This window comes from Neoarius graeffei, chromosome 24 (assembly GCF_027579695.1).
Source record: "Neoarius graeffei isolate fNeoGra1 chromosome 24, fNeoGra1.pri, whole genome shotgun sequence".
NCBI lineage: Eukaryota > Metazoa > Chordata > Actinopteri > Siluriformes > Ariidae > Neoarius > Neoarius graeffei.
Genome location: NC_083592.1, coordinates 13,351,118 through 13,374,375, shown reverse-complemented (window position 1 = coordinate 13,374,375; position 23,258 = coordinate 13,351,118). Strand labels below are relative to the sequence as shown.

Below are 23,258 nucleotides of genomic sequence, written 5' to 3'. Positions count from 1 at the left end.
TTGGGACAAAAAGTCATAAGTTGTCTCACAGCGAGAAGTGACTACACTAGAGTACTACAGACTACGCGCAGTCCGCGGCCTTTAACTTCCGCGGCAAAATTACACAAAGCAGCAAAGACTGCCAATGCCAGCAAAGGAAAAATGGCTGACCTGATTTTGAGTCTTTTTGACCAATCAGAACGCTGGATCAGCCAAGCTCTCGCAATGTCTCGTGAGACTGTGGCGAGAGGATCTCAGATCAAAGATGGCTCTGATTTCAAGTTTCAGCGCGGCATTTTACGTCTTTTCCAGTGCTAAATTTTCGTCTTTGTGGTAGGATTTACGCATCTCCAGTCACAAAATAAGCAGATACTTGGTGTAAATTTATATCGGTACAGTACCGGTACTTCATGATCCGGTATTCTGGACCTGTACCGAATCGATTTTCATGGTACAGTACCGGTACACAGTACCAGTACGCAACCCTACACTACGTTCAGACTGCAACCTGAAACGACCCATATCCGATTTGTTGTGAAATCCGATTTTTTTGTTAGGCCGTTCACATTACCAATTATATGAGACTTGTATGCGATCTCCAATATGAACGGAAAACGACCCAAAAGTGTCCCACATGCGCAAATTGACACGTAATAAGCACATCTACGTAATACGTAAACAAAAAAAAAGCGCACTCTTCAAGTTTAATGATTTCTTTTTTTTGTTTGTTTGTTTGTTTGTTTGTTTAATTATCTGGTTAGTGTTAAAGTGTGAGGTCTCGTGTGTGTGGTTTTGTTTCTGAACTGAAATGAAAACGTGTAGCCTGGTAACGAGGGTTGACTCCTAAATGTCTCTCTAATTTCTATATATAAGTGCACTACATGTTGCTAGGAAGTAATGGATTTTTAAACTCTATATAGTGCACTCGAGCTTCAGTAGGCAGTCATTTGGGATACGGCCGCTGTATTACCAAACTCTTAATTCAGGCTTAATAATTTGCACATATCTCTTTCGTCATATTAATAAACTTTTTCTACATTTTTATAAATATTTATTTAGATTGTTTATAGCCAGCTGAATTCTGCAGCTTCTCTCAGCGCTGGCTCAAGGTGCAGAAACACCAGTGCAGTTTGCTATGGAGATGAGGCGAGACCTGGCGATGTGGTTTTTGTGGCGGCGGCGGAACTCACACAATAATCTGATTAATGTGGGCAGCAGACTAATGAGACCGAAGGTGTCAAATTACTGGAAATTTCCAGAACAATCTTATAATCTTGTAATACAGGATGGTTTAAGTTATAAATCAGTTATAGAAACTGTTTTATTTAATCAGGCTAACAGATCAACATCCAGGTCCCTACCAAATCCACCATTAGCTTGATCAATTCTATAAAAGTCTATTTAAATTCTGAAAACTGTACAAATGTTGTTGTTTTCCACCAAAGAGGCGGGATTAGCCAACGCAGAATAGTGACGTTTGTCTCTTGTTGATGACGTGTAGGTCGCATGAATGCGACCTGTCCGGTCAGACTGCAGTCGCATGTGAAAATAACGGATATGCATCGGAATTAGGACCACATATCCAAGCGGCCTGGGTCGCATGTGAAAAAAATCGGACCTGTGTTGTTCAGATTGTCAATAACAAATCGGATACAGGTCGCATATGGGCAAAAAAATCGGATATGGGTCGTTTCAGGGTGCAGTCTGAACGTAGTCCTAGTTTGCATCCATGCTTACTGACCAGTCGGAATCGAGAACTCAACAGAGCTGTGGCGTAAAGTTGCTTTATCACATTCTCATTCATTAAACCTTCACGTTTGCCCATTTCAGTATGATAGAAACCGCTTTTTTGACAACGTGTGACAATTCAACAATTGTTTATCCCCCGCTGGCCGAAAGGGGATTATGTCGTGGTGATGTCCATCCATCCTGGGAAGGGTGCTCACGTTTTGTCACGATTTTTAGAGGAATTTCACGAAACTTGACAGGATTCTTTGTTTTGTTATATGTCCGTAATACTGACATATATGCATATTGCAATTTCATTCAGTTCCATCGTATTTTACCAGAATTATGGCGTAGTTGCCGGTGGGGGGGGGGATGATATTGTGCTCTCAGAGCACTCGTTGCTTTATGACCTGACAATGGTTTTGTGTGTGTTTTTCACGTACAGGACGTTCCCCATCCGCGGGTTTCAGATCTACGATGGACCCGTGCGGCTGATGATGAGCACGTTCAAGTCATATGCACCGACTCCAGAGCGCTTCAGCAGTGCTGTGGGCTTCAGCCTCAAAAACTCCTGGCAGCTCACGCCGACGAACAACCTGTCCTCACTGTCCTTCCTGCCCTCTGTAAGTCTCTCACACGCACACTGTCTGAAATCACACTGCACCAAAACATCCACAAGATCAACTCCTCTTAAGACCCCCAAATGAAACCCTGTCTCTGGAGCGTTTGAGCGTCTTCACTCGATGCCTCAGCCTTTCGCTAAAACGTTAATCCACAGCACCATCTGGTGGCTCCTTCCCTTCAGTGCCCAATAGTGCACACTATTTTTCAACAGTATTGGCGCATCATCCACATTTCAATAGGGCACTACTTGAAAGTTTGTGTGAACATTTATTAAAAAAAAAAAGAAAACGTCTATTTTGGTGCTAAACTCCAAGACTGGGAGGTTTAAAAAAAAAAACACCTTGGGTTATATTAGATCCAGAACTAAAACTGATCAATGCCATTAGCAAAGCGTTCAGTCTGCATTTTATCGTCTAAGAAATATTACTACAGTGTGGTGTTTTCTCTGTAAGCGGAACACTGAAAGACTAATGAACACAGTTTAATTAAATTAAATCTCAGGGCAGCGCCTGCCTGACTGCACACGTCTGTCAAGGCCATTATCTACAGGGATGAGAGTTTTCTGCTTTTTCTGAGTAAAAAAACGAGCTTTTCATATTATGCCAAATCCGTTGAGAATTTTTTTTTTTTTTATAATTTCGGAGGGTTGGGGTATGTTCCTTCATGCTGTTCAAACTTTATTAACTCCAACGATGTTTACACATTATTTGTAAGTCGCCATCTTTAATCTCGTTGAATGTGAGGCCAAAAAAAAAAAAAAGTGTGTTTCCGGTTACGTAGATTTCAAAACTAGGGTCGGTAGGCAGGCTTTTTTTTTTAATTTTTTTATTTTTTTTTTCAAGATGGCTGCCATAACCTATATTTAGACAGGAATAATTTCACAAAATATAATGAATTTCTTTGCAGGTCACCTGAGTTACCACCTTCTGATGAATCTGATGCAGCATGAGACACGTTTTAACATGAATTTTTCTGTAAATATAACAGCTCAATACACCATGAGAGAGAGAGAGAGAGCAGCCCCGCCCCTCTCTGCTCCCTGAGTGCAGCTCGTCGCCTTGGTAACGGTGCAGGGAAAAGACACAATATAACAAGCAAAGAGCGCTTTTTCTCAGAGTTCCCTCTCCTCGAAGAACGCTGATTTACACGGAAACGGAAGGAGCAATTCACAAAATTCTTTCACATTGAGTGCTACAAGGCTCCCATGAACACATTAATGTAAGTTTTTTTGTCCCTAGTGTAAAAAATGTGGACACTCGAGCGAGTTAAAAACAAGTGACTTTTTTCTGATTTTGCAGTAAAAGCGCTGCCACGTTTATAATGTGAGTCTATGGGATAGCACGCCTGTCCTCTCCTTACTTTCAGGCTTCTCATTCACAAACTGTAAATCCTATCGCTCAGGGAGACACTTGTCTTGATTCACACAATGTGTGACTACAACTTTTGAGAAAGTTGTGTGTGTAGAGTGAAAATTGTGGCTGAAAACACAGTTTAAATGAGAAAGTTAGAGCTTTTTTTTTTCAAGTTGCCTACACTTTAAACTCCTGAGCGCCGCTGGTGTGTAACGCCATAGACACCCATTATAAAGCCTGAATTTCTCCAGATGTGCTCATGGTGTTTGATCTGTGACTGATCAAAAAGTATAGAGCCTAGCAAAAAAGTTGAATGCCAGATCCACACAGGAGAATTTTGTCTCCGTTTTAAAGTTTGAATCATGTCTCTAGGTGAAAGACACAATAAGCGTCATCTCTGCTTCTGTTCCCTCCGACGGCCCCGACACACAACTGCCTCCGCCGAGTGTGCGCGCACACACCGCATGTCGGGGCCGCGGATGAGCTACTCTCCCCTGATCAACGAAGTCTGCGGGGAATTTGTGGTTATTATCGGTACAAACAGCGCGAATCACAACTTAAATGAGTGCGGTTCAGTTTGACATTATTGTCAGTCCATTAGATAAACATTTAATTTTATTAAAATCGAAAATTAATATTTAGAGCCTGTGGGCTACAAAAATAAGTCATTAAAGTAGCCAGCTGGACTTAATTGTGTAGTCGGCTGTATGGCCGGCAGCCGGCGCTTGTGGAAAGCCCTGATTTTCCCAGTGAGTGACAAAAACTTCCGGTTCACGCGGTTGGGTTATATGTAAAAGTCGTGACTGGGAAAAAAACAAAAAAGTTTAGGGTCGGTCGGGTAACCGGAAACACACATTTTTTTTGGCCTGATGTCAAATTCGTGTTATCTACATTGTTATTGGTCAAAACATCGATGTCGAGACCGTAATAGCCAATCAAAACAGTTTTTACAAAGACACCCACAGCCGCTTTCTTTTATCGAAACTTACACATGTTCGTGAGCTGCTTATCAAAAGTACTTTCCTCTAATCGGCGTTTTTTCTCAAGATGCCGAATACTATTGACAAGTCAGATGAAGCGAAGGTACGTGAAATTGATGCTGGTATAAAAAACAAGTTTAACAAAGCAAAAGGAAAGCAAGAGAGGAGTGTGAGAGAGAGCCGGGTTAGAGCGTGTAAAAAGACAGGAGGTGCTGGCTAATGAAAGAAAAAGGTAAAAAGAGAGGACTGATAAGCTTTTGGCCAGGAAGCTGAAGTCTAAATGATCAAATGAAAATTTGTTTCAAAAATAACTGGGAACTGTAAATAACTTTTAACTGTAAAAAGTGTAAATAGACATTTTCCTTTTGAAGAAAACATACAAGTGATGTGGACAATAAGATAAAGACAGCCCCCATAAAATATGCATTTGTTTGATAATTTGAATTATAGCTGACAGTGCTGATAACTATATAACTTTAAAGTTTAAATAGACACTGTGAAGAAATCATATACAAGTAATGTGGATATTAGGAAAAGGTCAGTCTCCATAAGATATGAATGTTTTTATTTAATTCAATATATGAAAATTTGAATTATTAATGGAACTGTAAATAACTGAATTTTAATCAACATTTTTTAGAAAAACAAGTGATGTTGACAATGAGTAATAACCAGTCCCCATAAAATGTAGATATTATTTTTAATTAATGCAATACACACATTGATTTTGATACATATTGTTCTATGTAATAGTGTTTTTATTTCAATAAGTATTAAGACAGACATCAGGTGTTTTAATTAACTACAGCTCAGATTGCAGGAAATAGGGTGTGTAAGGTCTCATTTTGAAAAAAAATTCACGGGGGTGTCCCCCCGACCCCCCCTTATTACAGATTTTCTGCTTTTTTTTTTTTTTTTTTCATCAGCACCCACTCTCATCCCTGTATCTAGCAGTAGTCTTCCTTACCGTAACCTTCCTGTCACCTGTAGCCTGGCAAGCCAGACTAAATGTGAATATTTAGTCTGGTCTCGGTCGTAGACATTTCCGAAGGGTGTGGGAGGAACAACCTGCTGTCTTTTCAAACTGTCTCTGTGCGTATAGGCCAACGCTCTGACCAATCAGTGCAACTGTGACTGTGACGTAGTCAGAGCGACAGAAAGCAGTGGGGGAGGCCTTGAAATAAATAATTTTTCAAAATGCGTATTAATTAATAAACAGGTTCTAGATATTAAGAAGTTTGGAGATAATGACCACAAGTTTGGAGTCTGTACCACATACTTAACATACACTTTTTTTTTTCCAAGTGTTTTTCAAGGGTTTGCTTAAACTGAGAGTTTTTATTTTTATTTAGTGGTGTTTGGTGAAATAATTTCCCTTAAATTTAAAATAACGGGAAAATAAGAAACAATCAAAAAGTAATGTTTCAAAGCTGTTTATTAATTCTTCGTACTGCACAAACTAGCCCCATCCTTTTGGCTACGAGCGGAGCCAGCTGGTAGATCAGACTTTTGCCATAGCCGGTCGGCAAAACAGCGAAAACGTCCTTCTTGAAAAGGAATGAGCGAAGAGCCTCTTCCTGCTCATGTTTCAATGAAAACTCCAAGTCTAATTCTTCTAAAACTGATTCCAAAGCGGAGTCAAACGCGCGCTGTTCTCTAGCCGTAGCCATCTTTCCTGCTGTGCTTTCTCGAGCGTCGCGCAGCTTTGTCGTCACTCCTGCAAAAGCCCGTCCAAAGAATCCAAACAAAAACCTTGCGTTGTGATTGGCGGGCACGATTTGATGCCCGGGGTGTTTTGTTGATATGGTGCGAGGCTAGACCCACTTGTAGGCAAAAATATTTTTGGCTGCTAGGCGGGTGGGTCTAGTTTACTAGGCTATGTCACCTGTGTTTTATCTATCAGACAGCAAAGTTCAGAAAATACAGTTTGTTTTTGTATCTGTAGTCAGGCCTTCTTGACTGCAGTTGTGTGCACATCCAGAAAATCCACGTTTGTCTCTCACTCACACACGCGCGCGCATGCACACAACTAAAGGACCCAAAATTGCAGTAAACCTTTATGGACATTTCAGTGACCCATTTCAACACCGTTTCACCTGCGTGTCCAGGTGACCTTGAGGGCGTTTTTCGGCCGTCCTGGTCAGTGGTTTGAGGACAACGACTTGGATGGAGACAAAAACTCAATCTTTCACGACTTGGACGGCTCAGTGAGTAGCTACCCCGACACGTACGTGGTGAGAGCGGACAACTTCCTGCTCCAACACCGTGACTGTGTGAAGGTGCCACAGTGGAACGGAGGGGTGTGTAGCGGCCGCTACGCTCAGGTGAGGAGAAAAACAAGATCTTCTGGCACAGACATGATGTGCTGTTGTGTTTTTTTTTTCAAATACAGTTTCGTTCACAGTCTAATAATGGAAAGGGAAAAAAAAAACCCTCCGAACTTGCTATTTAAAAATTCATTATATAAAGCTGATTTGTTTTAATATACTGCCAGCTTTCAAGTTTGTGGTGTTTGATCAGTATAATCTCAACCTGGACTTTTTTTAATATAAAAATATTGAGGCATAATTAATCTCCGTTATATAAGCTGATAAATTATACCATTCATTAGTGCAATTATTCAACCAAATATTGTTGATGGTATAAATCGGGTTTTTCCTTAATGCCCACGAGAGTAATGCAATTTAAGAGCAAATCAAAAGGTCAACAAAATTTCCAGAAATAACAAATACCCTTGTTTATTTTGCCCCATTTTTTTTTCTAGGTGTATATAAAGACACAAGGTGTGCCCAACCTGAGTCTATCTATCATCAAGGACGAGTATCCTGATAAGCCCTTGGTGTTGAGGGGCATTAACAGCCAGTCATCACAATCGCAGCAGTACCAGCCTGTTCTGATGCTGAGCAAGAGTTACACGCTGCACTGGAACGGTCAGGCACCGAAAGAAATCATCCTCTTACTCGCCAACTTTGACCCGTAAGCACTGAAACACACACGCTTCAGTATAGTGTCTGTGGTATACAGGGCGCTTGGGATATCTGGTGTGGTGTGTTCTGTTGTGTAGTACTTTATATACACACACACAGACCAAGAGATCAGCCGTGACATTCGGCAGCAAGAGAAGAGTCAATTCTTGAAGTTGATGTGTTGGAAGCAGGAAAAATGGGCAAGCGTAAGGATCTCAGCGACTTTGACAAGGACCAAATTGTGATGGCGAGACGACTGGGTCTAAGCATCTCCAAAATGGCACATCTTAATGCTGGCTAAAACAGAAAGGTGTCAGCATTCTCCTTTTTTTTTTCTCAGCAGTTTCTGCTATAGACCCTTTTCAGTCACGTGACCTTCGTAAACGCGACCACCATTTTGGACATGTAGCAGACTTCGGCTCGAATTGGTTTGAATGCGAGGAAGGCGACAAACAGAGAACATACAAGAAAAAGGAGCGAGATACAGAAAACACCTTCGCTATCCAGCAACGTAGGGCATTTACAGGGCGAGCAGAGGGAAAAATAACAACAGTAACGACACATTAGCAACGCCGTACAGAAATAACGGTTTATGGCACAGACCCTTTCGGTTCTCGCTCATCTAGCTGCTACAATGACTGCTTAGACTGCAACAATAATACCTAACACACATTTAAGTATCCGTCGTAAAGACGTGAAACTCGTCGAGTGACGAGTGTGTTCATTGATAAGCTAACACAATCTAAAAGTAGACATACCATCACACTGCCCTGGCGCTGTGTACAGTTTACCTTCTATGGTTTGTGCACTCACTATTTGCCATTACTTTCTCCAACCGTTGTTACAGATTACAGGGAACGGCCTGGATTTAAGAGACAAATACATGTTCCTCTTGTTTTGAACACTTATTTGTAGGCAGTGCTTAATTTGTAAAGTGGGAGGTCCCGGAGCGCAGAGGATGAGCGGCTCCGGTGCGGAAAAAAAGAGGGGGGGAGGGGGGCGGCGCTGCGCTTCTGGGCATGTTTTGTAATAACACTGCAAATTAAGTTCATCTGCAGATATTTTGTGGATGTCGTTTCATAAGAGAAATCACCAACAAGACAGATATCAAAATCAGACATCAACACTAAATAAACTTGCATTTTTTTATTTAATTATTTTTGTTTTTTTTGTTACATAGTCAAAAGAGGTGTCGGATCACCAGATCCAGTGTAAATAGCTGCCGGAGCCAACGCCCGAGGTTCCGGAGCGTGCTCCGGCTTGCTCCCCCTCAAATTAAGCGCTGTTTGTAGGACACTGCCTCTGATCTGTCCTACAGTCTACCAACAGCAAAGGAACACAACGCTAGCTAATGTCGTTAGCTAATAGCTACTACAGAAGAACAAAGAGGTTACAGTGGGTTATTTTAGCCTATTTGGTTACACACTCGCCGCCACAGAATGTTAACAGCAATGTAATGCCTTTTCTGGCTAATTTTATTCGTCTTACCTCCAACAAAGTGGTCACTACACAAGCATTGGTGTGCCGCTATCCATCTTCTCCGTCGGTCAGCATCTACCGGGATCCGATAAAATGATAACCCTTGCCTTGTTTGTTGATGGTTACTACATCCAGGTGCACAACAATATAGTGGCATGATGGAAGTCTTGCTGAAAATAAACACTTTCTTTGCTGCCGTTCCTCAATGCTGGCTGTGGTAAACTACTGGTAGTACACGTCCAAAATGGCGGCCGCGTTTGTCGTGACGTCACGTGAAAAGGGTCCATAGTAGCTCTTCTGTGGGATTTTTTTTAAATTTTTTTATTTAACCTTTATTTTACCAGGAGAGAAGACCCATTGAGATTATTAATCTCTTTTACAAGGGCGTCCTGGCCAAGAGGCAGCACAGGTTACAAAATTTAAGATTACAATTTACAGGAGTCTGATTAAAAGAAAAAAAAAAAAAGAAAAAAAATCATTTAAAACGGTTACAAATCAGGGACGCCGTCTCAAGTGCTCTCAGTCTGGAGTTAAAATCGCTCAATGGAATAAGTTCTTTTATTTTTAGGTCCTTTTGCAGCTTGTTCCAGGTGGTGGGGGCAGAGAAAACAAAAGCTCTTTTTCCCTGCTCTGTGCGGACGGATGGGACAGAGAGCAGCAAATGATCATTGGAGCGCAGGCCATAAGAGTCAAGGTTCCTCAGTGTGATTAGGTTACTGATGTAGGGTGGCAGTAGTCCAAGTATTGCCTTGGTATACCAGCAGGGTTTCCGCGGAGTATTAAAAAGTCTAAAATTTGATAATCCTAATTTAAGGCCTTAAAAAGTCTAAAATACGAGCATATTTTGCATTGTAGGTCTTAAATGTAATTTTGTGAAGTCTTAAATCCTTACGTCCATTTACCCCATTTGCTTTTTTTTTTTTGTTAAAGGTCCCATGGCATGAAATTTTCACTTTCTGAGGTTTTTTAACGTTAAAATGAGTTCCTCTGACCTTCTTAAGTCACCCCAGTGGCTAGAAATTTCATAATGTGTAAACCAAACTATGCCCAACATTTGAGAATGGCGCGTCAAAACGGCGCGTTGATAAGCTCTTCCCTTGCCGACGTCAGCAAGGGAGATGATCCCCACGCCCCCCCTCTGGATTCCCACCCACTGTATGGATTGCCCGCCCAGTTGTAGTGAGGAGACCATAGAGGACACAACAACATGGCATCACCTAAGCGAGCGAAACATGGAAATTGCGCTGTACATGGATGTGACAACACAGAAAAGAGTCTGTTTTTACTGCCGACGGGAGAGCCCCTGAAGACGCAGTGGCTTAATTTTATTTACTCCAATAATACGCCGTCGAGTCTACCTAAGACGGTGTATGTTTGTCGGAAGCATTTTCCTGATGAATGTTTCCACAACTTGGGACAGTACAGGGCAGGTTTTGCACATCAACTGTCACTGAAGCCTGGGTCCGTACCAAGCATCCCTGCCGCATCAGCCACAAACACCGAACAAGTAAGGCTACGTTCACACTGCAGGCTGAAGTGACTCAAATCCGATCTTTTCGCCCATATGTGACCTGTATCCGATCTTTTATTGACAATATGAACGACACAGATCCGATTTTTTTCAAATCCGACCCAGGCCGTTTGGATATGTGGTCCTAATTCCGATTCCTATCCGCTCTTTTCATATGCGACTTCAGTCTGAACCGCCAGGTCGCATTCATCCGACTTACACGTCATCAACAAGCCACAAACATCACTATTCTGCGCTGAAGTAGGCGGCGGGTCTCTCAAAAAAGTTACAACAACATGGCGCATAATCACGGGCGCAGATAGAGGGTGGGACGAGTCATATTTAAATTCACCTCGTTCGGTCCCCCCCACTTATAGGGAGGAAAAAACGTCTATGCTGTCTTTCTTTGCATAAGGCAAACCTCACGGAAAAATCAAAAGACTAATTACCATTCGGTTTATTGAGGTGCACAGCAGTGTATACATAGTTGCAACAAATCACATAAAACAAAACAAAGACTGATATTCGGTTGGTTGAGCTGCGCAGACTGCACAGGTTGCGAGCTCGAGCTTGGTTGCTATGGTTACTAACAATAAGTTTGACAGGCATATCGGGGTTGGGGTTGGTTTGCTGGCAGCTTTGTCCCCCCCCAGTTTTTTGTCCCCCCCAATTCAAAAAACGTATCTGTGCCCCTGCGCATGACATCAATGCGAGGGACGCTTCGGGCTGTGAAGGTTCTGAATCTTCTTAATGGAAGGACGCAGAGGTTAGGGAGCTGATTTCCATTTGGGGGGATGCAGCTATTCAAGCTAGATTGGATGGGTCATACCGCAACCGGGCGGTTTTACTTCCGTAAACACTGGCCATGCTCACTGCGTGTGACGTCGTCGTATCCTGCAATGCGCATGCGGAACACTTTTAGGTCACTTTTCGTTCATACTGAGGATCACATACAAGTCGCATATATTTGTTAATGTGAACGACCTCACAAAAAAATCGGATTTCACAAAAAAATCGGAATTGAGCATTAAGCCTTGCAGTGTGAACGTAGCGTAAGTGTATAACTGTTAAGTCGTTTTGCCGTGTTTTAAAATCGATGCCACGTTAGCCTTGCAATGGCTACATTAGCTGTGCAGCTAACCGCTTCCTGCAGTTAGCCAGGTACTCTGTGCTACAAAACCAAAAAGCATGCAGCATGCTCTGTTATAATAGCCAATCCAAACAGTTTTTACAAAGACACCCACATTCTTTTTTTTAAATCACTCGTTCATTTTATTTGTTTGTTTGTTCAGTAAAAACCCAAACATTTGTTGAATTTATTTTATTTCCTCGCGTCGCACCTTAATGACGTCAGCGCGCGGTATTTTTCCCTTCGCGGTTTGTTCCTTCTCTCTCGCCATAGTAAGACACCCACATCCGCTTGTTCTGACCCACTGGAGGTAGCGTCACAGTGCTGTTAGCCAATCAGAGGTAACACGTTTACATGTCATGAATATTAATGATAAGACCCTCCCCCACCCTCTCCCCTTCCCTGCCTCCTGCTTCTCATTAGCAAAACGACGCACTGGGAAAAGCGCTGAAATGGGGCTTTCTCCCAGGAGGCTATATCTACGTGCCGAGGGTTCATTTCGAGAAAGGCTGCGGATATAACATCCGGAAACCTCCACGAGCCCGTTTAAAGCATCAACAAACCACCATGCCATGGGTCCTTTAAATGCGTTGGTGATATTCATAATTAGTCATATAGGCTAGGCCTACTTAGTATCAGTAGGCTACGCTGCAAACTACAAATGAGACACAGTGGAATCCGGCGTCTAGTCCGGTTGGCATGGTGATGCACAGAGCATGGTGCGCGCGCATTTAGACAGTAGAGCCTAAAAGAAGCGACGGAGATTGTCACGGTTTGTAGCAAAATGGGCAAATGCAAGTTTAATGACTGCTGGCTTGAACGCAATGATTTTGTAGACTGGTTAAAACGTGTACCGAACAATCCGTTTGAGGCGTACTGCACATTGTGCAAAAGAACACTCAGATTCAGCACCCTGGGTGTAAAGGCACCGGAATCGCACGCGAAAGCGGAGAAGCACCAGGCTGCCCATAAAAGTCTGCAACATTCGCATGCCATCACTCAATTTTGTTCACCGTTGTCAGGTCCAAGCACATCTCGAGACGGTGTATTGCAGGGGTCTTCAATCCTATCCACAAAGGGCCAGTGTGGCTGCAGGCTTTCATTCCAACCAAGCAGGAGCTACACCTGATTTCACTTGTTTAATCATTTCACCCTCGTCTCCAGTCAACAATCAAGTGAGCCTCCAATTTGGCTGTAATGAAAGCCTGCAGCTACACCGGCCCTTTGCGGATAGGATTGAAGACCCCTGGTGTATCGGCTAACTCCGTGCGAACTGTAACGTTACAACACGCAAACCGTACGGAATCGAATGCCTCATCCTCAAGTGATTTGCGGGATGTCTTTGGCTCCACTGCAGCTTAGTTCCTCATTAATGCAAGAGCGCACCCTAGGGATGTAATGAGTTCATTGGTGAATAATGATAAATTTTGTTATTTTGAAAGTAATTCAAGATCTCCCAATTTTCTTTCTTTTTTTTTTTTTTTGTGCGGCATATGCTACCGTTCAAAAGTTTGGGGTCACCCAGACAATTTTGTGTTTTCCATGAAAAGTCACACTTTTATTTACCACCATAAGTTGTAAAATGAATAGAAAATATAGTCAAGACATTTTTCTGGCCATTTAGAGCATTTAATCGACCCCACAAATGTGATGCTCCAGAAACTCAATCTGCTCAAAGGAAGGTCAGTTTTATAGCTTCTCTAAAGAGCTCAACTGTTTGCAGCTGTGCTAACATGATTGTACAAGGGTTTTCTAATCATCCATTAGCCTTCTGAGGCAATGAGCAAACACATTGTACCATTAGAACACTGGAGTGAGAGTTGCTGGAAATGGGCCTCTATACACCTATGGAGATATTGCACCAAAAACCAGACATTTGCAGCTAGAATAGTCATTTACCACATTAGCAATGTATAGAGTGCATTTCTGATTAGTTTAAAGTGAGCTTCATTGAAAAGAACAGTGCTTTTCTTTCAAAAATAAGGACATTTCAAAGTGACCCCAAACTTTTGAACGGTAGTGTAAGTCTTAAATTGAACTTGTTCAAGCCTGCAGAAACCCTGACCAGTGAGTCGGCCTCCTGGTAGACAGTGACGGCCATCCGATTGGACCATATGGGCTAGCCTTTGTGCCCCATGCGAATCATTGAGCCTTTGACACTCATGACCAGGTCGCCGGTTTACCGGTTGTCCTTCCTTGGACCATTTTTGTTCGGTACTAACCACTGCATACCGGGAACAGCCCACAAGATGTGTCATTTTTGGAGATTCTCAGATCCAGTCATCTCGCCGTCGCAATTTGGCCCTTGTCAAAGTCACTCAGATCCTTACGCTTGCCCATTTTTCCTGCTTCCAACACATCAGCTTCAAGAACTGACTATTCTCTTGCAACGAGAATGTTATTCACGTCACCTGTCAGCGGTTTGTTTATTTATATTCAAACCCATGCCGCGTGTCTGGTGTAATACGAGTAATAAATAATTTGTCATGAAGATGGAGCACTGCTCTCCCACTCATCATCTAGTTATACAAACATCACATCCAAACGAGAATATTTTAGCCTTTGGTAGAGCATTGCTGTATTTTTTTTTTTAATCTAGTTAATGCAATGTAGGTAGGTACCAATACAATATCGTATTTTATTGGGTCCAGGGAGCATGTCTTGAGAGCACATGTGTAGTGTTTATGCAATAAATTAATCCTTGAAAATCAAATTAAGAAGTGATTTGAAATTATCCTGAACATAATCCAAAAATCTGCTGTTGTAGAGGCGAATGGGTGCTGTTTGGCCTCTGCTACCCTGCAGACACGGTTTTTCAGGTGATGTCCGACATTTACGACCGTCAGAACAACGTGTTCGATGGCATGGAGGACTACGGCTCCGTCTCCTCTCTGGCTGAACTGGAAAAGCGCCAACAGGACAGGAAGTACTTTTTCGACCGGGACACTGGGTAAGAGTTTAAAATGCAGGCCATCATGTAGCAGCTCCACAGGTGTTCAGTATCTCAGGCACCGCTACAAAGAGTCCATGTTTGAAAGTTCAGATTGCTATAGATGCTGAAGGAAGGAAAACGTGTTCCATCAGTTCCCAACACACCACTTGATTGTAGCATCGAATACATTTTAGACAGCGCTCTACAAAAAAAAAAAAATTCACGCTGTCTGTGATTGAGCTAGTGCTGAGGCAACAGTGAAAGTATCTCAATTAAGTTATACAAGTAATCCCATTAGGATAATCCCTCTATCTGATTGATGAGGTGATTTTTGCTGAGCTCTGAAGGAACCGGTGTGTGAGGTTTAACCCAGCCTGCTGCTTTCTTTCAGTTTATCATCAATAATCTAATGAGACTCTTTACCTTCAGTGTCGAACGCAAAGGACAAAGACAAGCACATTTGTACTGCTCATATTAATCCATTACTTAAAGCGCAATCCTGAGGGAACCTAAATGCGTGATGGGTTTCCAATTATATTAATGTTCTTATGGGCCACAGTATGCACTACAAAGTCTGAGTAATTGCTGAATTCCCAATGGCTAGATGAACAACTCAAAGTTTGCACAAGATTCACTCTCACCAATCACAACACTGCTATCGCTCGACCCGTCCAACGATCTTATTACAACAGCACCATTCCTCATTACATGGGCTCTAAAGTAGTGAGCTAAAGCTTACCCAGGATATAATATAATATACAGTTGTGTTCAAAATAATAGCAGTGTGTTTAAAAACGTGAGTAAAGCTCAAAATCCTTATAATAGTTTTTATTTCCATGCATTAGGAACACTGCACATTATATTCTACATCAAAACATGAAGAAAAATGCATCAATATTTTAATTACTTTACAGAAAATGAAGAAAAATGAACATTGGGCTGTTCAAAAAAAATAGCAGTGTCTGCATTTTTCATTACAAACTCCAAATATTTACTGTATAAAGTGAAAAAATCTTAAGGATTTAGTATTCCTGTGAATCACTAAACTAATATTTAGTTGTATAACCACGGTTTCTGAGAACTTCTGGCACCTGTGAACAGGTATTCCAGCCCAGGATGATTTGACAACATTCCACAATTCCTCTGCATTTCTTGGTTTTGCCTCAGAAACAGCATTTTTGATGTCACCCCACAAGTTTTCTATCAGATTAAGGTCCGGGGATTGGGCTGGCCACTCCATAACTTTCATTTTGTTGGTCTTGAACCCTGATGCTGCTCGCTTACTGGTGTGTTTGGGGTCGTTGTCTTGTTGAAACACCCATTTCAAGGGCATTTCCTCTTCAGCATAAGGCAACATGACCTCCTCAAGTATTTTGATATATGCAAACTGATCCATGATCCCTGGTATGCGATAAATGGGCCCAACACCACAGTAAGAGAAACATCCCCATATCATGATGCTTGCACCACCATGCTTCACTGTCTTCAGAGTGGACTGTGGCTTGAATTCAGTGTTTGGGGGTCGTCTGAAAAACTGTCTGCGGCTCTTGGACCCAAAAAGAACAATTTTACTTTCGTCAGTCCACAAAATGTTTTTCCATTTCTCTTTAGGCCAGTCGATGTGTTCTTTGGCAAATTGTATCCTCTTCAGCACGTCTTTTTTTTAACAGTGGAACTTTGCGGGAGCTTCTTGCCGATAGATTAACTTCACACGGGCATCTTCTAATTGTCACAGTACTCACAGGTAACTTCAGACCGTCTTTGATCACCCTGGAGCTGATCATTGGCTGAGCCTTTGCCATTCTGGCTATTCTTCGATCCATTCGAATGGTAGTCTTCTGTTTTCTTCCACGTCTCTCTGGCTTTGCTGTCCATTTTAAAGCACTGGAGATCATTTTAGCCGAGCAGCCAATCATTTTCTGCACTTCTTTACAGTATACGTTTTACCTCTCCAATCAACGCTTTAATCAAAGCACGCTGTTCTTCTGAACAATGTCTGGAACGACCCATGTTTCTCAGGTTTTCAGAGAGAAATGGATGTACAACATGTGCTGGCTTCATCCTTAAATTAGGGCCACCTGACTGACATCTGTTTTTTTCACAGAATGAATGAGCTCACTAATTAAACTCCACACTGCTATTATTTTGAACACGTCCCTTTCACTTAATTATTCGATTACACAGACTCAGGAGCATGCATATCATGAATGTTGGGTCTGTTGGTTTTCTATGACTCTACTACACCTACTGGTAAATTATTTGCCATGTAGTAATATAATTTCCACCAAAAACAGTGACTGATCTGGTTAGTCGTGTTGGACTGCTATTATTTTGAACACAAGTGTACATAGAGAACACTTTTAATGTGGAATAAAAACGTGTTCTCTTCCCTTCTAGCGGGTTTCATTCGTTTTGATAGCATGCAATATTGTTAGCACATTGCTTCTCCTACGTGTATTGCATCACTCTACCCAATGGAGAATGAGCATTGAATATGGTTTACGATATTGCATGGTTGTCAAGACAACACGACATCACGCGCTGGAGCTGATGTGAATATTCAGAACCAGAGTTTTCTGCTGCACGTGTAGAAGCATTTCTTGGTTTGCTGGCGGCGCCCGCAGTGAATTGAAAATACCATAAGATACATATTACACGTAAAATTTCTGCGCTAGCAAGCGACTGTGACAATTTGTAAACAAACACGGCCACCAGGTTTGTTCCAACGAATGTGTATGTATACTACTAATAATAATATTGGCTGGCTTTTTTTTGTGGTCCATCAGATATATTCTATTCAGCTAGTTCTCGTCGACTCGTTCAAGATCATGGAATATATCTGATATACCACTCAACGCCAGCCAATATTATTTAAGTATTAAATTAATCGGCATGATGACTGTCCAACTCAATATTAGTTTTTTTTTTTAAATCACAGTATCTGCTTATTTTCTCATTTTTAAAAACGGATTGTGTAGAGGAATTGCCCTTTGCCCGTTAGTAGAAATACCATTCGTTCCACCTCTTCAAATAGGCTACTGGTGGGCCTATTTTTGATTTTTTTTTTTTTTTTTTTTTTTTTCCATCATAGGAAAAAAAATCCTGTGGATATAAAAATGTCTACACACCCCGTTAAAATGACAGGTTTTTCTGATTTAAAAAAAAAAAGAGACCATGATAAATAATTTCAAAACTTTTCCCACCTTTAATGTGACCTATAACCTGTACAATTCAATTGAAAAACAAACACATCTGTTAGGGGGAAAAAAAAACGTAAAAAAAAAAAAGTACAATAAGCTGGTTGCATAAGTGTGCACACCCTTAAACTAATACTTTTGTTGAAGCACTTTTTGATTTAATTACAGCATTCAGTCTTTTTGGGTCGGAGTCTATCAGCCTGCCACATCTAGACTTGGCAATATTTGCCCAATCTTCCTTGTAAAAGTGCTCCAAATCTGTCAGATTGCGAGGACGTCTCTTGTGCACAGCCCTCTTCAGGTCACCCCACAGATTTTCAATTGGATTTAGGTCTGGGCTCTGGCTGGGCCGTTCCAAAACTTTAATTTTCTTCTGGTGAAGCCATTCTTTTGTTGATTTCGATGTATGCTTGGGGTCATTGTCGTGCTGAAAAATGAAATTCCTCTTCAGCTTTCTAGCAGACACCTGAAGGTTTTGGGCCAAAACTGACTGGTATTTAGAACTGTTCATAATTCCCTCCACCTTGACTAAAGCCCCTGTTCCAGCTGAAGAAAAACAACCCCAAAACATGATGCTGCCACCACCATGCTTCACCGTGGGTATGGGGTTCTTGCACCAAACATACCTTTTGGAATTGTGGCCAAAAAGTTCAGCCTTGGTTTCATCAGACCATAAAACATTTTCCCACATGCTTTTGGGAGAGCTGATTTTTTATTTTTTTTTGCACTAAATTTAGCCAGGCCTGGATGTTTTTCTTTCTAAGAAAAGGTTTCCGTCTTGTGGCCCTACCTCATAGTCCAGACATACAGTATGGAGAATACGGGAGATTGTTGTCGCATGTAGTACACAACCAGTACTTGCCAGAAATTCCTGCAGCTCCTTCAGTGTTGCTGTAGGCCTCTCGGCAGCCTCCCTGACCGGTTTTCGTCTTGTCTTTTCATCAATTTTGGAGGGACGTCCAGTTCTCGGTAACGTCACTGTTGTCCCGTATTTTCTCCACTTCTTGATGACAGTCTTCACTGTGCTCCATGGTATATCTCATGCCGTGGAAATGTTTTTATCCCCTTCTCCTGACTGATACCTTTCAACAATTTGATGCTTTGTAAGCTCTCTGCGAACCATTGCTTTTGCTGGAGGACGCAACTGAGTAAATATCAAGAAACGCCTACTAGGACAGCTGAAGTTTATTTGGGGTTAATCAGTCATTTTAATTGATTGCAGATGTGAACCCCAAAAGACTGAATGCTGTAATATTAAATCAAAAGGTGCTTCATCAAAGTATTAGTTTAAGGGTGCGCACACTTATGCAATCAGCTTATTTGTATTTTTTTTTTCTCAGTTGAATTGTACAGGTTATATGTCACATTAAAGGTGGGAAAAGTTCTGAAATTATTTATCGTGGTCTCATTTTTTTTTAAAATATATATACACACTGTAATAATGCCAACCCATGACCGGTGAAATGATTTCCTCTTCTTTTTAGGTTGTTGTGGTTGTACGCTCAAGCACGGCATCCCCGTAACGGCCACAGTTACTGTTCCATCCGCGGCTGTGAGCGGGTGAAGATCACCGCCACCACCAGCACCAAACAAACGTGTAACTGCACCGCTGCTGCCTACCCCAAATACACCAAGGAGCCCAGAGCATCAGTGCCCATGCCTGCGCCCCTCACACAGCCCTGCAACAAATGTGGCGCCTCAAAGGTAGTGATTCTCAATACACTTCACTTGCTGCATTACTACATTTTTTTTTTTCTTTCTGAGTTACTAAAAAGTTTCGTCAAAACTTATTTCTCAAACAAGGTGCTGTTTATAGCTTCTATCTATATCAGAGCTGATGAAATGAACTAACTTGTTTTGCTGACCTTCCCCAACATAAGCGGCGCCAGGGAAGGGCTTGGGGGTGCTGTAGCTAACCCTAGGATAGTCCGAGCACCCCAAGGAATTTCTCTGGTTTATTTTTAACATGTGAATGCTATATTTTTCAAATTGTACATTAATTAAAAAAAAAAAAGCCAACACTGCTGATCTGATTCAGTCAATGAGTGCAGCATTCATTGAACCTTTGGCCTTACTTTCACGTGTTGATTTTTTTCCCATAAACCTCTACTTTTGGAGACTCAAATCATCAGACGCATTGTGTTATTAAGATATCCAATGGCAAGTCCATGATTTTTTTTTTTTTCCTTTCTCTTTTTTTCTCCCTGATGCCAATTGCAAATTTAATGAATCTGGCGGTTTAGGCACAAATTCTGACTCCTTATAGTTCTTTCTACGCGATGCTCATTCATATAACATTCAGTCTATGGAACGGAATGCAGCTGGTAACTGACAGCATGAGTTTGTGATCCTTACAGCTCTGTTCCGCCTTGTGTTTAACACAAAACGGCAGATCCTGTCTGTGTGTCAGGGGTGTTTCAATAAAGGCACTGGGAGAGCTTCAGTGAGTCAGCTGCGTTCCAAAACATAATGAGTTCTTCCTTGGGCCATGCTACACTTTTCCACCAAGTTTCATGAAAATCAGGCGTGTACTTTTTGCGTAATCGTGCCTACACAAACCAACTGAATACATAACCTCCTGGGCGGAAGTAATTAAACTATGGCGGCACATTGAGTAGCCCTAAATTTCAGAGCACCCTCATAGCATTAATAATAATAAGTTGAATTTATATAGCGCCTTTCAAGAAACCCAAGGACGCTTTACAATTATAGACAAAACAAAAAAAAAAGGAGGAAAAAAAAGGAAAAAATAAATGAATAAATAATAAGTAAAAAGTCCACCAAGTAGGGGTCAGGATGTAATTCCCGTAGTGTAGCAGCCACAGTCCCACCAAAAGGCGCACGAAAACAAGTCCCACATCTCCAGCATAGCCGCCGCGACGCCGCCAGCCACATCGCCCGAACACCACGCCGTGGATCCACAAAGCGAGCACAAAAGCTCCGCCACGCAGAGCGCTGGGGAGTCCCAAACCGCCCGCACAGCTGCCGCGACGCCACCGAGCAACATCACTCGGAACGTCACGCCAAGCATTAAAGCACAGAGTACTGGACAACCACGAATGTTAAATGAGCAACGAGCTCACTGCAGTCCATAGCTGGGAGCGCAGGCATCGCCCACGGCGAACCAAGGCCTGGAAGGGACCAACGCCCAAAACTGGGTTCGGAGCTACACCACAACCGACGGACAAAACACACAAACAAACATCAAACTACACAAACACACGAAGAAAAAAAAAAACCTCTTAGCAAAAGAAAACTCTGGTACTGCCTTTGTGCCCCAATATTACATGCGACAATAAATATGAATGTTAACATAAAAGGAATGACACTTTAGGGTATGCTGTTATATGAAAATGATCAACTTCCAGCTGGTAGCAATAATTGTGCTTTATTTCAAGCTGCATCACGCCACCCTGTTGTTGATTTATTTTCCTATAACAGCATGACTTCTAGTTTATTCTTTTACTTAGTTTGTCTGTCTTTAAAAAAAAAAAAAAAAAAGGCATACAAACGAAGCAGAAACAAACCTGAGGGTTCAGGGTCTTAAATCCCCACTGCTGTTCATATCCACTATTTATAATTAATAATGCATTTGTGGTGTGTTTGCACAGCTGGTCTTCAGCAGTGACCCTTGGAACCGTTATCTCCAAACACAGATCAAATCCCTCAGTGTCGCTGACGAGCAGAACAATGACACACAAGCCTTCATCACTGTGAGTAACAACGGTTTCACCTGTAGTGCATACAGCAAAACTAAACTATCAAGCTGAAGCACTAATGTGGTGATTAACACTTGGGTTTTTTTTTTTTTTTTTAAGGTAAACACCAAACAATTCAGCCTCAATAAAACTGGCTTCCTTATCGTCACCGTAGACGCCTGCACTGGCAGAGTCATCAAGAATCTGTTTTTCCTGAAGCAGGACTCCAAAATGGAGCAGTACTTCAGAACTGGGATTCCGACAAGGTAAGAGGAACAAAATGCTGAAAACAAAGACCGGCTCCATCCTGACCACAGACATGGACTCGAACCACAGATTTCTGGAGTCTCTCACAGTGCTTCAACAATGTTCTAGTAGAAGAGAAAATTACCACACTGTCATGCAGGACTATTGAAAAAGCACGCAGGTGATCACCTCATGAAGCTTATTGAGAGAACAGCTGGGAGTTTGCAAAACCATTATCAAGGAGAAAAGGTGTTTATTTTAAACAATATAAACCTGTTTTGATCAGTATAGTATAGAACAGTGTGTAGAGCAGTGTTCATGGTTCTCCTAAACAGGTAGAAACTGCGAACAAAGAGGGGAAAAACAAATGTGTGACGAGGCACTTTTTTTTTTTTTCCCGCCGATTTAGTCACAGGTTCAAATCCACTGCCCTTGAAACCCTTAGTGTTTAAAAGCTTTGCTCTCATTTGTCTTTAAAACAAAAAATAATCAATGACGAGCTTTTGCAAAAAAAAACAATTCAATCCTAAAATAGTCAGTGTCCTCCAAAAAGTGTTTTATATTATTAAAAAGACTGATTTTTAGATTAAGGAATGGAAATGACATGAAAGCTGTTTATAGGTCTTTAACACGCATATCAGGTGAAAATTCAAATTGCTTGAAACTGCTTTCATTCAATGCAGAACAACATACTTTTTACAGAATTGAGGTATTACAAATCAAAGATTGAAAAAACAGCTTAATTTTTAGAAAACCGCCGTAATATTCTGTATGAGGATCACACGGGCCTCATTAACCAATGAGATCAAATGTTTTTTTTCCTTAAACACCCCCACACACACAAAAAAAGGGAAATTGGCAGGCACACAGATGGTTGTATACTGAATACAACCCCGATTCCAAAAAAGTTGGGACAAAGTACAAATTGTAAATAAAAATGGAATGCAATGATGTGGAAGTTTCAAAATTCCATATTTTATTCAGAATAGAACATAGATGACATATCAAATGTTTAAACTGAGAAAATGCATCATTTAAAGAGAAAAATTAGGTGATTTTTAAATTTCATGACAACAACACATCTCAAAAAAGTTGGGACAAGGCCATGTTTCCCACTGTGAGACATCCCCTTTTCTCTTTACAACAGTCTGTAAACGTCTGGGGACTGAGGAGACAAGTTGCTCAAGTTTAGGGATAGGAATGTTAACCCATTCTTGTCTAATGTAGGATTCTAGTTGCTCAACTGTCTTAGGTCTTTTTTGTCGTATCTTCCGTTTTATGATGCGCCAAATGTTTTCTATGGCTGAAAGATCTGGACTGCAGGCTGGCCAGTTCAGTACTCGGACCCTTCTTCTACACAGCCATGATGCTGTAATTGATGCAGTATGTGGTTTGGCATTGTCATGTTGGAAAATGCAAGGTCTTCCCTGAAAGAGAC

General features: G+C 41.6%; 1 protein-coding gene across 1 annotated transcript in view; it reads left to right on the top strand.

Moving 5' to 3' along the window:
* The window catches only part of cemip2 (cell migration inducing hyaluronidase 2), a 103,119-nt gene that overhangs the window by 66,049 nt on the left and 13,812 nt on the right, over nt 1-23,258 (top strand). The window contains exons 16-22 of the mRNA XM_060906735.1: nt 2,153-2,330; nt 6,772-6,987; nt 7,428-7,639; nt 14,515-14,697; nt 19,361-19,580; nt 21,488-21,589; nt 21,695-21,840. Of these exons, the coding sequence (XP_060762718.1) occupies nt 2,153-2,330; nt 6,772-6,987; nt 7,428-7,639; nt 14,515-14,697; nt 19,361-19,580; nt 21,488-21,589; nt 21,695-21,840 (1,257 nt within the window). The remainder of the gene's footprint in view (nt 1-2,152; nt 2,331-6,771; nt 6,988-7,427; nt 7,640-14,514; nt 14,698-19,360; nt 19,581-21,487; nt 21,590-21,694; nt 21,841-23,258) is intronic.